Here is a 14,749-nt window from a genome sequence, read left to right as displayed (position 1 = left end):
CAATCAAGATACAAAACAAATGAAGCGACACATAGTATTAACCTTTTTATCCTATGCAAAAAGTATAACCAAATACAACTCTATCTTCAATCCAGCTTCATAAATTCTAAACCCGTTTGGCCATGAGAATTTTTCATTTTTTTCCGGAAATCTTTTCTTCACATTTTTCACTTTCAACACATTCAAACAACCAAATATTACTTATAAAAACTATAACCAAACGCAACTCCATCTTCAACTCTTCCTTCAAAATTCCATATAAAGTGAAAAATATCTGATTTTTGCGGGGAAACGCCTACTAACTAACTTGAAAAATATTTGAAATGTGCCAAACGCCTACTAAATGTATTTACCCTATAAATAGACATTACCTTCATCCCCTGCCTCCTCTAGCATCAACAAAAAGGGCGCGTCTGTTACTTTGGCGGCAAAGCAAAGTTCTCCCTGTTGAATAGCAAGCCACATTGGTCATTCTCTCTCTCTTTCTTGATTTTACTTTCGTCTTAATAATTTGTGTATCCATTTGACTTGTATCATCAGGTTTCTAATACTAGTTTCTGTCTATGATTCTTTTAAAATTGCTTTTAACTTTATAAAATTGTGGTCTCTAGTAGTAGTAGCTTTCTATATAGTTCTGGCATATGCAAATTTGATTTCATAAAGAAAAAAAAAGGTTAAATATTCAAGAACCCTACCATTCTTGGACCAGTATGTACCAGAAAAATTGTAACCAATTTAGGCCAGTAGATTCAGAATATCAAGGGGTTCAAGTTTACACGTAGTTACTACGTACCTTTAAAGTTAAACCCTAGATTTAAACCCTTTCAATATTACAGGTTACTATTTGCAACGATGGTACGTACAAAGGTTGAAATCAAGAGAATAGAGGATAAAGCTAAAAGGCATACCACTTTTACAAAACGTAGACAAGGTCTTTTTAAGAAAGCCAAGGAGTTGACCAAAAGATGTGATGCTCAAGCAGCTGTGATCACGTTTTCTTTGGCTGGCAATATCTTTGCCTTTGGCCATCCTTCCGTTGATGATGTTGTGAACCGTTATATTGCTGCCACGTCTGCACCGGATATTGATGAAGTCACGGTTCATGAAGAGACGGTGAAGAAAGGAAAAGATGCAGCCATTGAGACAAAGGATGATGAAGAGACGCGGTCGTTTGAGGTGCAACTTAAAGATATGAGTATGGAGGAGGTAGAGGAGTTGAATGTTGCATTGATGGAGATGAAGAAGAAAGTGGTTGATAGAATAAATGGGATTATTTCGAGTTCAAAGGATGAAGATCTTGGATTGCCATAATATAGGTTTAGCCTTGAACTGAATATACTTAGGTACATTAGTGAATTCTTTTAACTCTCATACTTCACTGATATAGAAGAAGTCACTTGGATAAAAGATGCAGTAGGTCTTTTATTCTTTTTTGCTCTTTAGAGGGGTCGGGATATTAGTGTTTGATTAGCTCCCCATTGATGCAGTTTTTAGTGGTGAAAGATACAATTACAAAGTGAAGTTTCTGAGCAATTGTAGTTACCTTTACCTTAAAAAAAAAAAAAAAGGAAGTTTCTGAGCAATTGTAGTTACTTTTACCTCAAAAAAAAAAAAAGAAGTTTCTGAGCAATTGTAGTTACCTTTACCTCAAAAAAAGAAAAGAAGCTTTCTGAGCAATTGTGGTATCATTTTTGCTGGTGTATTATGCAAATGGAAAACAAAAAAAGGAAAACAAATTCGTGAATGTGATGTTTTGTTGTTCAAGAAAATGTTATCTAAAGGAGATTTTCCAGTTTGATCAGATAGTTGAAAAATGTATTGATTAATTTCCTGCTATTTGTTTGGCTGAACTTAAAGTTTGGGACCCAGATTTATGCGTAGGCAGCCCAATTTGTTCACAGTTATTTCATTGTGAAGGATTGAGGGGCTTACACCGTGTGAGCTACACTGGGTTTTTTGGCAACACTAACTCGGTCATATTACCACGATGAAATGGCCTATGATGATTGTGATTTTTCACCAGCTTGCGCGCAACTCGACTATTCTATTGAATAGGTGTTACCTCCCACCAATACAAGTTCAGGGTAACTTAATTTACCGAGGTTTAAACAAAGTTCAGGTTAACTTAATTTACCGAGGTTTAAACAAGTGAAAGAAGTCACCTAGTATTTTTTTGCCTCGGCTGAAATTTAAGCATGAGACTACGTGATATGCGATATGATACTTTATGATTCTTCTCCCACCCCGTTAACCATTAGATCACACACTTCAATGCTACGTAGTATTTTTTTCCTAGCAACAACTGCACGATTGTAATGGCAATTTGGCAAGCGAGAATAATGTCTTTCGTTTTTTTTTTTTTTTCCTCAATCTTTAAGCAGACTAACATCAGACCAACATTAGCCCCCCTGCTTTCCATGTCCCTTTCCCCCTGTTCTTCAAATGTTTAGGCCCTAATCCATTTTATATTCGTTTTATTGACGACAGTTTTTCTTTAGAGAGATTAAAGTCGATCCATCCTTTTCCCTGCCACTACATTCCCCAGCAGAGGCACAAGTGTGTTTCAGAATAAACTATACATCATGGTATGTACTCTCAGGTTAATAGTCCTCATTTCCTCGTTAAAATACAAATGATTTAGCAAGTTGACTGCTGCAAGCATTACTTTCTCCAATTATGACAATGTAATATCCTCATTCTTACAAGCTAAAGAGAGTGAATGGTCGTAAAACAAAGATGCATTTATATCTTACAATTTACAATATTAACTTGGATATGTTGGCTATATACTGAACCATTATAACGCTTTTAAGCCTCTTGCTTCCTTTCCACCTTCACAATTTTTATCATTCAGGTCACCGATCCATTTACTCAAAACCACAAAAGTTCGTTTCGTTTCTTCTCAACATGTCAAACAGTATGCCAAACACACTGCTACAAAGTGTCTTTGACCTATTACACGTTTTTAGGACAAAACCCATGAGGGCACAACCCTCCACAATATACAACACAAGCACTGCATGATCTAACCTATAGTACAGCACAAGCCCTACACGATCTGCTCTCCACAAGTATATACAACATCTCAGAGCATACACTACTCCCGCATTGCTCTCCCAAAAGTATATACAGCATGGAGATGGCAACACTACGAGCACCTTGCCAGTTCAAAGCATATGAACATACTAAGATGCACAAGCCGCGCATCTTTTCATTACCCATTTTCTCTTTTTACCGTCGTCTCCACCAGCTCTATGGATCATCTGAACCTTCCTCCAGCTTCCTAGACAGCTTGGATTGCATTCTCTCGGATATCAGCTTTTATAGGAAGGTCCATTTTATCTGTTTCAGTGCCCCAACCATATGATGAAAGCAACCTCTTCTGCACCAAGCATGAGAAAACGAATAAGATAAGCAATGGGTAACAATGGATAATTGACTGACTAAATTAGCTTTCATGTTATGCAATGTTTATCCTAGTAGAAAGATACAGGATCTTGAAATAGGCCGAACGTTGTTAAGATTCACAAGAGTGGAACTCCAGATCCCAATACATGTTAAATTACACTCTCTCTCTCTCAACATTAATTCGTTAAATTTGCTTAAAGAAGAGAGAAAAATCAGATCGCTATGCGCTGAGCAAAGCTGAGCAAAACCCATGTCAAATTCAAACCTCAATTAATCATGCTCGTCTTTATAGACTCTTTCCGCTTCTTGCCTCCACTTGCTAGTAGCTGGCCTCTTATATAGAACAAGTTCTCACCTCATACAACTTCAGCCAAATTACCCAACCACAACTTCTGAAAAGCAATTTCAAAGAACATTCTGGGGACACCACGTGTAATTATTCATCTCACGCATCTACAAAGACTTCGTCAATTTGTATCTACCACCACTATTTATTATCTTTTGAACTTGATTAACAACAACACACTAAAGTAGTTTTTGAGCTGAAAAAACTTCCCACTTCAAGAAGAAAGAGAGGAGAACATTAAATCTCAACAGAAGGATAGAGATTTGCAACTCATTAGACCAACACGAACGGCTACCATTGGTAAATGATATTTTCTTTTCTATTACGTGAAGCTTCTCGTATTCGTTAGAGCTTTCACGGGGACCAGTCTGTTTTAGAAAGAACCTGATTTAAACAAAAATTGAGCAGCTTATTTTAAAAACAGATATTTCGGAAAAGCTGAACCAAGATGTTCTTCACAAGCCAAAAACTATCCAGAGATGCAACTTCTCACAGAAAAATTTAACACAAATGTTTCCCAAAACTCATTTTCAAACTCAAAACTTGCTTTATAAGTACACCATAGACCTTTCAGAACAGAAATTAAACCAAAGTCAAGTTTATATATAGGGTGGTAAGAAGATGTGATGCCGTTGGCCAAACAAAAGAATGGTAAAATGTAGAAGAAGATAGAATTTGTGAGCATGCTATGATAACCAAAGGTTGTCATTGCAAACAAAGGGTCCTTGGTTGTGAATACAGAGAGAGCCACCGAAAGGATGGCATGCGGCTAGTTGCGCGAAGAGAGAAAAAATGAGATGTATCAAGGAAAGATATTTAGTGCTCGTATAGTAAATCCAAATTGGCCGTAAGTGTAACTTCCAACTAAACAATTTGAGAACGCTTATTTACGTCTACGTTGTGATCCCAGCAAGGTAGACACTGAACCTGAGCTCTCGTCCGAGTCAGCTTATGAGGATCCCTAAGAGAGAACTTTTGTAGAGTTGGACTTGGTTTCTTAACACTACAAAGTATTGCAATCACGGATACAAGAAGATACTACAAAGAATATAAGACTTAACAAGTATCAGAAACCATAATAAAACAGAAAAATAATCCCTCCCAAAAAGACAAAGTGTAACTCCTCCAACTCTATCACCATTTAAGAGTCGTTGAGGTTCTAATTAGATCACAACACATAGGCCTTTACTAATTGAGATAAGTTGTAATTGACAGATTGAGACTTACATGATCCTCGAATTCAGGGCTCGATAAATTGAAGGATAGATTCTTCATCAACATCAGTGTCTGTAAACCAACAAAACAATATTTTTCAGTCAAGTGAGATGAAGCAATTCATAGACTGACATGTCAACATGCAGCATGGATAACTGAGGTCTGATTAAAGGAAGTAAACCCCAACACACACACCCCCCCCCCCCCCCCCCACCACCAAAACAAAACCCCACAACAATCATCTGAAGAATCTAATACTCCAGGAACCAAGGCTTTACTTACAATTTGCAGATGAAAAGAGAGAAAAATTCCTGTTGTCTAATTTGCAGGCTGAGTTGCAAATAATGATAGGAGAGGATAAGATTTACCAATCTGAAAAGGGAATCTAGGGTAAGACATCTGTTTGCCCGCTCTAGGGTAAGAAGAAGGAATTTTGAAAATGGACAATTTTATTTAAGGAATTAGGTCATGGCTTGGGGAGTCATTAAAACAAGACTCAGTTTAGTGTATATCAAAAAGAACATAGGAAGGAGCCTGACCAATCACAAGCAAAGAAGACCGGACCATTGAAAGTCTCAATTCCTATCAGCCTACCAAACATGCTATCAGGCCTAGCTACCATAAGAAAAAAAAGGGAAAGCAAAAAAAAGAAGACCCCCAAAAGAAAAGTTTAAAATGATCATGTCAGTAGTACACTGTGACCGTCTAAATGTCAAATCCAAAGAAGCTGTACAAGGACTAATTCTGACACTTCAGATACCGACTCTACTAACACTAAGGGAGGCGCTTAGGTACTCACGAAATTGAGCATACTAAGTTGTATACCCAAGCACAAATTTCCGAACTTTAGCAGCCTAAAAAGCGTGCAATTATTGCCTTACATAACTGTTGAATTCTTTTTGTTCCAGAACATGCATGTCAAAAGTAGAAATAGATAAGGATACTTTTTTTTTTCTCTTCAAGTTTGTGCAATGTTGAACTAAAATTTGATAGGTTTTATACACTCCCACTAGGCCACTAGTATGAAGCACATAACGGCCAAGGATCTAATACTAGTCGGAAACATTCATTTGTTGGCCAATAGTAATGTCTAATACGCACATCTAAACCCCCTGACTCGATTCCAAATAAAAAGTCCATTTTGAAAATTTTGAATGGTATCTCATCTTTGTTTAACCTGCCCCGCGTCACACGTTTCACCTGTTAACCTATAGAACGAACCATTCAAGTTCTCTATCACCATGGCAGTCAAAGAAGGTCATTCCATTTGGGATCAGATGAGTGTCAGATTTACATCTCATATACGAGGGACACAAATACGCCCCAATCCCAAGCTAGGATATACACCTCATGTACAGAGTTATAACAAGCAACATAAGTGTCTATACACCTCTCCTTGTTCACAAGTTTACATCAGTGAAATGCAAACTGGAACTAACATCAATATATGTGTGTCCTAAATTTATTCCAACATACCGTCTGAATGTCTATGGGGTCCATCTTTTTTAGCCTCTGCAAGTGGTCCCTCGTACTTGGGTCAAAGACACTGCCAATGAAGCTGTAAACTTGAGAAAAGTCTGGCATAACTGCAATTGACAAAGCAAAGGAGAATAAATCAATATGTTGAATCAATAAAGCTTGGTGCAGATAAAAACAACTGCAAAGAGAGAAGTAGCAGTAACCTCTTCCTTGGTACTGCACCATATCCTTTCAGTTACATGAACTAAATGAGGATAAAATGAAGGGGGCATAGGGAAAACAGAATGTAGCCTTTTTTTCATCTGCTTACATGTCATATAGGACAAATAAAAGCATCAAAGATACTCAAATTTGCTCCCTTTACTCGTGAATGCTACCCAACTACTCTTAGATTTTGTAAGCGTACCTACAGCTGCATAAAGTACAGTGATCATGTGCAATGCACAATACAAATGTCATGTGATAATACATTTTCTCAATCTCGTCCTAGTAACCCTCTTTACCGGGAATATCTCCCTGGCTTCCCCTAGATCCTAATACTTTCCACTTTCTTTTCCGTTTCCCTGCTAGTCCCTGATTTTTATCCCATAAACAATTCTTTTGCATAAATACCACTATTACGTAAAAGAAATGTTACTGAGAACACTACAGAAAAATCTTGTTGGATGTTGGTTCAACATATTCTGTCTGATTACTCTGATAAGTTCACTGAAGATTTTCATAGAGCTAAGCTGTCTCTAAACTACCACAAAAATCAGCATGGAATGTATCAGGTTCTTCATAATGTCACCAGCTTTAATGTGTTATCTGATCAGGTAGATTCAAGCTAAGATCACAGGTGCTAAAATCACATCTAGTCCTAGAGTTACCTACAAGGCACAGCATGAGAAAGCTAGAATATAAAAGACTTCCCCGGAAAGAGGCAGCACTGGCCGCTGAGTCGAGGAAAAGAGAGGCATAGCAACTTTGTGTCTTAAAAAGTTAAAAGTAGGAAGAGATGGGAAAAGGAAACTAAAAAATAGCATGATATTATACCTATAGTACAGCCAGCATATCAAGAACAGACCCGTAGGGAAGTCAACTTGGTCTCTCTTTTAACAATGAAAGTTGGTATCATGCATTTGAAAGAGTAGGAAAACATGCAAAAAGGAACTAAGAAAGATAGCACGATGATGATACCTCTATAACAGCATATAATGAAAAGACACCATATAGAAGCTAATAAAGATTTTTTTTAGATCTTATATGTGCTTAATTGATGACAAAGTAAATAGCTTACAAACTGATGATAACTTTTATTTTTCGGTACAAACTGCAAATCATCAGAGCATGCATGTCTAGGTACCTCTTTTCATAAATTGCATTTGTCAACCAGAATACTCGACTGTGTAACTGACATTCAAACATCAATCTTTGGCAACTTCTAGGAGACATTCTGAACACAATAATGTGATCCCCAGCATTTTCAACTATATTTTCTTTAATTACTAAATGCACCTGAAGTAACAACCTGATCACATTTTTTTTTTTTTTTTTTTTTGAAGACAACATTCAGGTGGCACTTCAGTTTTCCAATAAACATTCTTTCCTCTGCATGTGCATCCTACAAAGTGCCTCGGAGTTCTGCCCTAGTTGGTCAGATAATCTTTTTCCACCAGTAAGTAGCTCTAAATAATGACTGAAACAAGCATCGATCCAAAAACAACTACTTCGACATCTCTACACGCATTCAACAGTCCATCTTAAGCACCCAGTAATTGACTAAGACACAGTTTGGCCCTGGATGCCATACACTACTCAGATTAGAAGGGAAAATGATTACTAAAACCAACAGGGGCAGAAGAGGTTGCTTCTGCTATAACATACAGTTCTACCGAGCATTTCACATCATGTTAGTGGGCGCTAGCACAAACTGACAATTTCTTTAATAAGCCTATGCATGTTCCGTACAGATTTATATTTTGATATGACCTAAGACGTACATTATTTTACAAATATTTCATCAGCTTACACTGGGCCAGGTCACGGCGCATCCTGAGCAACAAGAATGAGAATCTTTTTTAACCCAAGGAGAATGCTCACCTTTCATTTGCTTCCCGCAGTCCTTTTGGTCGTTCCCCTCTTTAGTCATACAAATCCTAGGCATGCTCTCATTACTACTACTGCTGCAATTTCGCATGACTCCTCCACTGGATAATTGTGCATCATCTGATAATAACAAAATTCAACTTGTAGTTTTCCTTGAAAAATGCTTTTCAGATAAATAAATCTCCTTAATCAGCAGACGCGTACCTTTTCTCATCTGTGTCGTGCTGATAGCAGGCACATTGTCGTAAGTCCAGGGAGAAAAGTTAATCGTATTTCCAGGCAATGATAAAGAATCAGGCCCGATACTAAATCCTGGTTCAGGCAAAACTCCTGGAGGTTGAAATTGGATGCTGCCAACTTGGGATATAACTGTTGCAGGCAGATGCAACAACGTAAGCTACAATTAGTTTCCATCCAGTATCTTGTAAAAAACAAAACAGATGATGACATTGTCCCTACCCTTTTTAGGAGCTTTTTGTGGATAAGGATGAGCTGCCTTTCTCTTTGGGCGTGGGGGAGGTAAATGCTCACTTGCTCCACTCTTCTGGACCTTCAGAAAGTATTTCTGTGCATGGCTCCGTATCTGTATAGCTTGCTCTTTAGTATATTGACACATATAAAAACATAAAGCATAATGTGAAAGTATTGCTCCTCAGCAATTACATGTTGTATAAACTACCAAGACCTTTTGTAAATGTGTAATAAGTTATAGAAAATGGCAAGCTTTTTAACTAAGCACACTTCTAAGCAGATTGTCTTGCGCCAGCATAAGATAAACAAAAGATAAGGAGCAAATACTTTGATGATTCTCTTAACTAAAGCAGACTCGAACACAAGTATCATGTCAAATGCCAATGAGCAAGAAAGAATTTGAGAATATTTTATCGAACAGTGATAAGAAACTTGCTTATATGTATGTCTACACACACATACGTATTAAAAAAAAAAAAAATTTGGGCGAATAAAAATCTTTATTGACATTAGAAATTTATCGGACGTTCCCACATAAAATATCCTATTCCTGCATGCCTCAGTAGTTAAAGTGTTAAACAGAGAGGTAGGAGATGAAGAAATATGATATTCTATCTGTGTCCACATGAGAGATATTAAAATCGCATTCTGGGACACCATGACTACAACAACAACAAACCCAGTGTAATCCCACAAGTGGGATCTGGGAAGGGTAGTGTGTACGCAGACCTTACCCCTACCTCGTGGAGATAGAGAGGTTGTTTCTATAGACCCTCAACAACAACAACAACAACATACCCCGTATAGTCCCACAAATGGGTTTCTGATAGACCCTTGGCTCAAATAAAGAAAAAGAAAGCATTTCAAAGCAGTATTGGACCCAGAAAATACGAAAGTGAAGAAACCATGACAAATAAATGAAAAACCTAACACAGCATTCTGGAAGAAAGAAACAGTAACAACAGCCAAAAATTTGAAAACCTAAGTACAAGAAACAATATATGTAACAGAAATCGAAGAACAACAAACTACGTGGGACACCCTGACTGATTTTAAAAAAGAAATTATTCAAAAATGGAACTCTCCAAGGTCGCTCCACTTAGTATCCAAGAAAAAGTACCGCCAAAGATACAAAATTTTGTATCTTCCTTCACAACATTTTCGTACCTAGATTTTACTTGCTTTCGTTGTTTTACATAACACTCTGACTACCACCCGCTCCATGCCCTCTCCCATCCTTACTTTTCTTTGTAGTTTTTTTGTTTCTTATGTACACATTTCTTTGTGCATAGGTTGATACAAATTGAAAAGGTAAGGGGATGAAAGGAAAAGCACAATCTACCCTAAATCATCAACTGCATAATTAAGTAGAACACAGTCAGTTCTAGAAAAGTAAAAGTTGCACAACTAGGATCTACTTCTCTTAGAAATCAAACGATTCTCTCAATCTGAAGGTAAATTTTAGCCAGATACTTGAGATAAACTTTCTTTCTTTTCTAAAGAAAACATCAGATGTCAGAATTCTCTCAGTCCACCAAAAATGAATAAATAAATACACAAAGAAAAACCAGCAGCTTAACAATTTACCTGGATAACAGTCTTCGACCCAACAAATGCTTCAATCTTTTTCCAATCACGGTCAAAGCTGAAAGAACAATAGGCACAAAATTGTTAGGATATGCATTCTCAAAGACTATCGAACTGAGATTTCAGAATGATACTATTCCATGATCATACAACTAGACTTTGAAAACTATCCCAGCGCCGATTTCTTACTAACTTGTTCAAATTATGTTAAAATCTAACCTGCCACTGGAAGACTAGCAAAATTGAATATAGTCTACGACAGAATAATCACTTGAAATACTCTTCCTTACATCTGATATTAAGGTTTAATTTTAGTAACTTCATAACACCAATGACACTATCTCTACGAGGTAGGGGTAAGGTCTGCGTGCACTCTACCCTCCCCAAACCCCACCTGTGGGATTACTCCGGGTATGTTGTTGTTGTTGTTGTTGTTGCATAATACCAATGACAATAACATATGAGGAACTTTTCTTCTCAGCTCCCACTTTTCCCTCCATTGAAGCTTGGCCAAGAGATTGTTTCAACGAGTATAGACTAATTTGTTTTTCTTTTTAATAGTAGGTAGGCTTTGAGAGCCTACTTAAAGTCAGTGCACCATGACTAGACTTTGCATTTATAATGTCGCGCATATTGGAGTCGTGTCCCCCATTTCAGAACTTGTTTTTTTTTTTTTTGAGAAGGTAACAGTTGTAAGTATAGACTAAACCAGAACATAGGTTGTGCTGAAAACCATATTCATCTCTGTAGCAATGTTTCTCCTTGACTCTAATATGTAGCTTTGATTTTAATAAGCACGTACCATCAATGACAATTTGGGAGAGCGAGCTTTATAAAAAATGGGCAATGAGTTCAAACTCTTCATACAAGGAATACAATACGCTCTTTTCTTTGAAGGACGTTAATCAATAGTTCAGCGCCTCGCTTCTTTGGGTTTTTGCTTCCTAGTTCCTACTTCTCCATCCACTGAAGCTGGTCAGGAGATGGTTCTGATCTAGTATATGGTTAAGAGTAGATTTTGCCAGCCAGCCTGCTTACAACCAGTGCTTCCAGGACAACTTTACATCAGATATAACAACAACTACCACGCCTCAATATCAAGTAGGTTGGTTCGGCTATATGAATCCTCACTGAACATGTTACGCCTCATGACGACTTTGCATCAGATATTATCACTTAAAATTTGATCCTTGTTCCCTAATTAAGGGCTCCTGCATCCAAATACGCCCCTTGTCTATTCCGAAGTGGATTTCATCTGACTTAATTTCCTATGCAAATGTCAGGAGTCCCAAGTCATCCGCGGATGATTTGCAGCTGCGGTTCCATCTTTCTTTCTAAATTATCTCATTTGCTTGTTTACATTCTATTAATTTTACTTTCTCTTTGAAAATAGCTCATCTGCTCTCTCTGTTCTCTCCTATTTCTAGAACCTTAACAGAATTTCAACTTCTCTGTTACGTTTAGATCGCTCTGTCTACCTGACTCCCCTCCAATATGCCCATTTAAGCGAAAATTATTATATGCTAAGCTCTAGAGGACTAGAACTAAGCACAAAACCGATCCATGTGCTAGTACTACATTAGACAATAAAGCTTCAGATTACCCAAAATTTTCCTGTGACTTCTTTCCTGGATGCAATATGCTATAGTATCACTCAAAAAGTGAATTTAGACCACTATGGAAAGCGTATCAAATATCAATACCAGGAAGTATCCGACTTTCTTGTAGTTCCTCTATGTCCATTGGGGCTTAACTGGTTACATGAACTAATTCCGAAAAGAATCAAGAAAAGATAGTGATTTTAAAAAAAATTGTCGATTTTATACATTTTTCTTAAATTATCGAGAGCAATACTGTATATGTCAGTATCCCAATTCTCTGCATAGAAACATCAAAACAATGTTAAGACTCCAATGAAAATTCTAGACTCCAGCCTGTTACACCTCCCAATTACAGAGACAATGATACTTGCATAAAGTCCTTCAATTAGAATGACGAATAATCCATTTCCCACTCTACAATAATGAATTCCTAAAATTAAAAATGAAAGCATTTTAAATCATCTCAGGCTTGTGCTCATCAACTAAGAAGATCAATTAAGCTGGAATGCACAATGGGAGACCATTCAAATTAAAGCAAAAATCAAAAATTCCGTTTCATCTGTGGTTGGATTGTAGTAGATTAACCAGTAGCACAAGCTGCCTGGACATCATTTCATCAACAAACAGTCAAACACAATATATAACCCAAAAAAAGTGCAAAGCTTCCCATTTTACCTAGCTAGTCCTGCTCAACTTTATCAACAACACCAAGAACAAGTATTATCCAAACACACACACACAAAACAAACACAAACAAGTATTGTGAGAGAAAAAAGGAGATAAACTAACAGTTGAAGAGCTTCAAGAAACTTGTCATGCTCTTGCTCAGTCCAACTCTCTCTAGACTTTGTAATTGTATATGGCTTCCTTGTCTTCTTGTTATGATCATCGGGTACCACTAAACCCGTATTCCCATGTATACCCGCTCCATTAGTACCCGAATGCAAACCCATCAGACCCGTTTTCATCGGATCCCCCATGTAGTGGATATCTTGACCCGGTGGTTGTGTTGGATATACAGACACCATATAGGAGTAGTATATATCATGTATACGGAAAACTTAAGCTTTTTTGTGTGTGCTGTGTGATGACTGATCTGTTTTTCGTTCTGAAATGGAAAATTGGAGATACAGTGAAAGCTGTATATATAGAGAGAGAGGAGAGAGAAGGTGATGTGGCCGACATTATTGCAAATTGTGATCATGGACGTCCACGTGTAATTAATTGGAAGGTGGAAATGGGTCAGCATCCTTTGGACAAATGGCAGGTTCCAGAAATCTCCTTGGCCGTTGAAAGGATTTCTCTCTCTTCTTTTTTTTTTTTTTTTTTTTTTCAATTTTTGTGGTTTGTCTTTGAATTGGCATATTCCTTTGTTTCTTTTCCACGTATGTTTTTTTTTTTTATTTGGTAGGCGTTTCGACATGCAGTTTGAAATGATAATTTGAAATAAAGTCAGCGTTTTGACATATATTTCATTTCATAGTTTTAAATTGTGATTTTAAAAATTTTAAATATAAAATTTGACTCATAAGTTTATATTTTATAAAAAAATATTCATAAATTGATAAATATTTTTAACAATTACTCTCATCAGTCATTTACCAACCTTATTAATCTCCACCAACCTTTATTTATATCTATCATGTGAGAGAATTATAGTAGTTATATTACTATTCATGTTAAATTTTCGTTTTTATTCAACTAAATTTTGACCAATTGATGTTGTATTCTTTAAAACTTCTAAAAATTTGAACGACATTAATTTTATTATGAACTATGATCACTTATTTGGTAAGATTATACAAAAATTGAGAATGTTTTGATAGTTTTCACAACTTGTGGGTTTTTATGTTTATAAGATTAAACACAATTTAAGATATCCAAATTACATGTCCAAATATGATTTCAAACTATGATTTGAAATCATGGTTTCAGACCATGTCCAAATGACTCCTTATCATATTTTGCGCATTCGTAAGTTGGGGTGAGTTCAACTAAATATATATATATATATTTATATTTGAAAGATTTTTTAGCAAATTGCTTCATCGCAGGATCCATTTTAATGCAATGCTCCCAATATTTTTTTTTCCATTACAATGCTTGAACCCGAAACCTCCTATTTTTCAACATATAGTTAATCGGTAGAAGTTAGAACTAAGGTCCGGAAAAAAAAGGTCGGTAGAACAAAGGGATCACGGATTGACCGCATACAATCAAATATAAAATTTCACTTAGTAATACTATATATGGTAACTTTTTATTTGCAAATTGCAGCATAATAGTGTGTACAATATTTAGTTTCTATTACAATTTTCTACATAACTATTGCAATTTAATTTTCATAAATTGACTTGTTTTCTAATTTAATGTAATTTCTTGCCTAACGGAAAATTACTATTGAACAGTGAACACCCTCGTAAAAAAGGCTTATTTGAAATTTTAAATCGAAAATTCTATTTACCTTGCTACCAAACCTTCAGCTCATAAGCAGTATACGCCCATTATTATTTCTGGTTAGTGTGTACAATATTTAGTTTCTATTACAATTGTC

At 36.4% G+C, this 14,749-nt stretch overlaps 2 protein-coding genes and 1 long non-coding RNA gene across 3 annotated transcripts; 2 read left to right on the top strand and 1 right to left on the bottom strand.

The window, feature by feature from the left end:
- Positions 1 to 330: 330 nt before the first annotated feature.
- On the top strand, positions 331 to 1,659 carry LOC132062602 (MADS-box transcription factor 47-like). The gene is made up of 2 exons (XM_059455140.1): positions 331 to 467; positions 837 to 1,659. Exon 2 carries the CDS (start codon positions 853 to 855, stop codon positions 1,309 to 1,311), a length of 459 nt encoding a protein of 152 aa, XP_059311123.1. The 5' UTR covers positions 331 to 467; positions 837 to 852; the 3' UTR covers positions 1,312 to 1,659.
- A 1,162-nt stretch (positions 1,660 to 2,821) lies between these two features.
- Positions 2,822 to 13,291, bottom strand: LOC132063862 (protein REVEILLE 3). Its single transcript, XM_059456593.1, has 8 exons — positions 12,985 to 13,291; positions 10,595 to 10,652; positions 8,996 to 9,119; positions 8,741 to 8,905; positions 8,531 to 8,656; positions 6,446 to 6,555; positions 4,982 to 5,041; positions 2,822 to 3,382 (listed from the first exon to the last, which is right to left on the bottom strand). Exons 1-8 carry the CDS (start codon positions 13,221 to 13,223, stop codon positions 3,284 to 3,286), a joined length of 981 nt encoding a protein of 326 aa, XP_059312576.1. The 5' UTR covers positions 13,224 to 13,291; the 3' UTR covers positions 2,822 to 3,283.
- LOC132063863 (uncharacterized) lies at positions 12,658 to 13,112 on the top strand. Its single transcript, XR_009416461.1, has 2 exons — positions 12,658 to 12,767; positions 12,965 to 13,112. It is a non-coding gene; the product is annotated as an uncharacterized LOC132063863 (long non-coding RNA).
- Positions 13,292 to 14,749: the final 1,458 nt, after the last annotated feature.

The sequence above is a fragment of the Lycium ferocissimum genome, chromosome 7 (assembly GCF_029784015.1).
Source record: "Lycium ferocissimum isolate CSIRO_LF1 chromosome 7, AGI_CSIRO_Lferr_CH_V1, whole genome shotgun sequence".
Taxonomy (NCBI): Eukaryota; Viridiplantae; Streptophyta; class Magnoliopsida; order Solanales; family Solanaceae; genus Lycium; species Lycium ferocissimum.
Note: the sequence above shows the minus strand (reverse complement) of the source record. Positions and strands in the feature narration are given on the sequence as shown.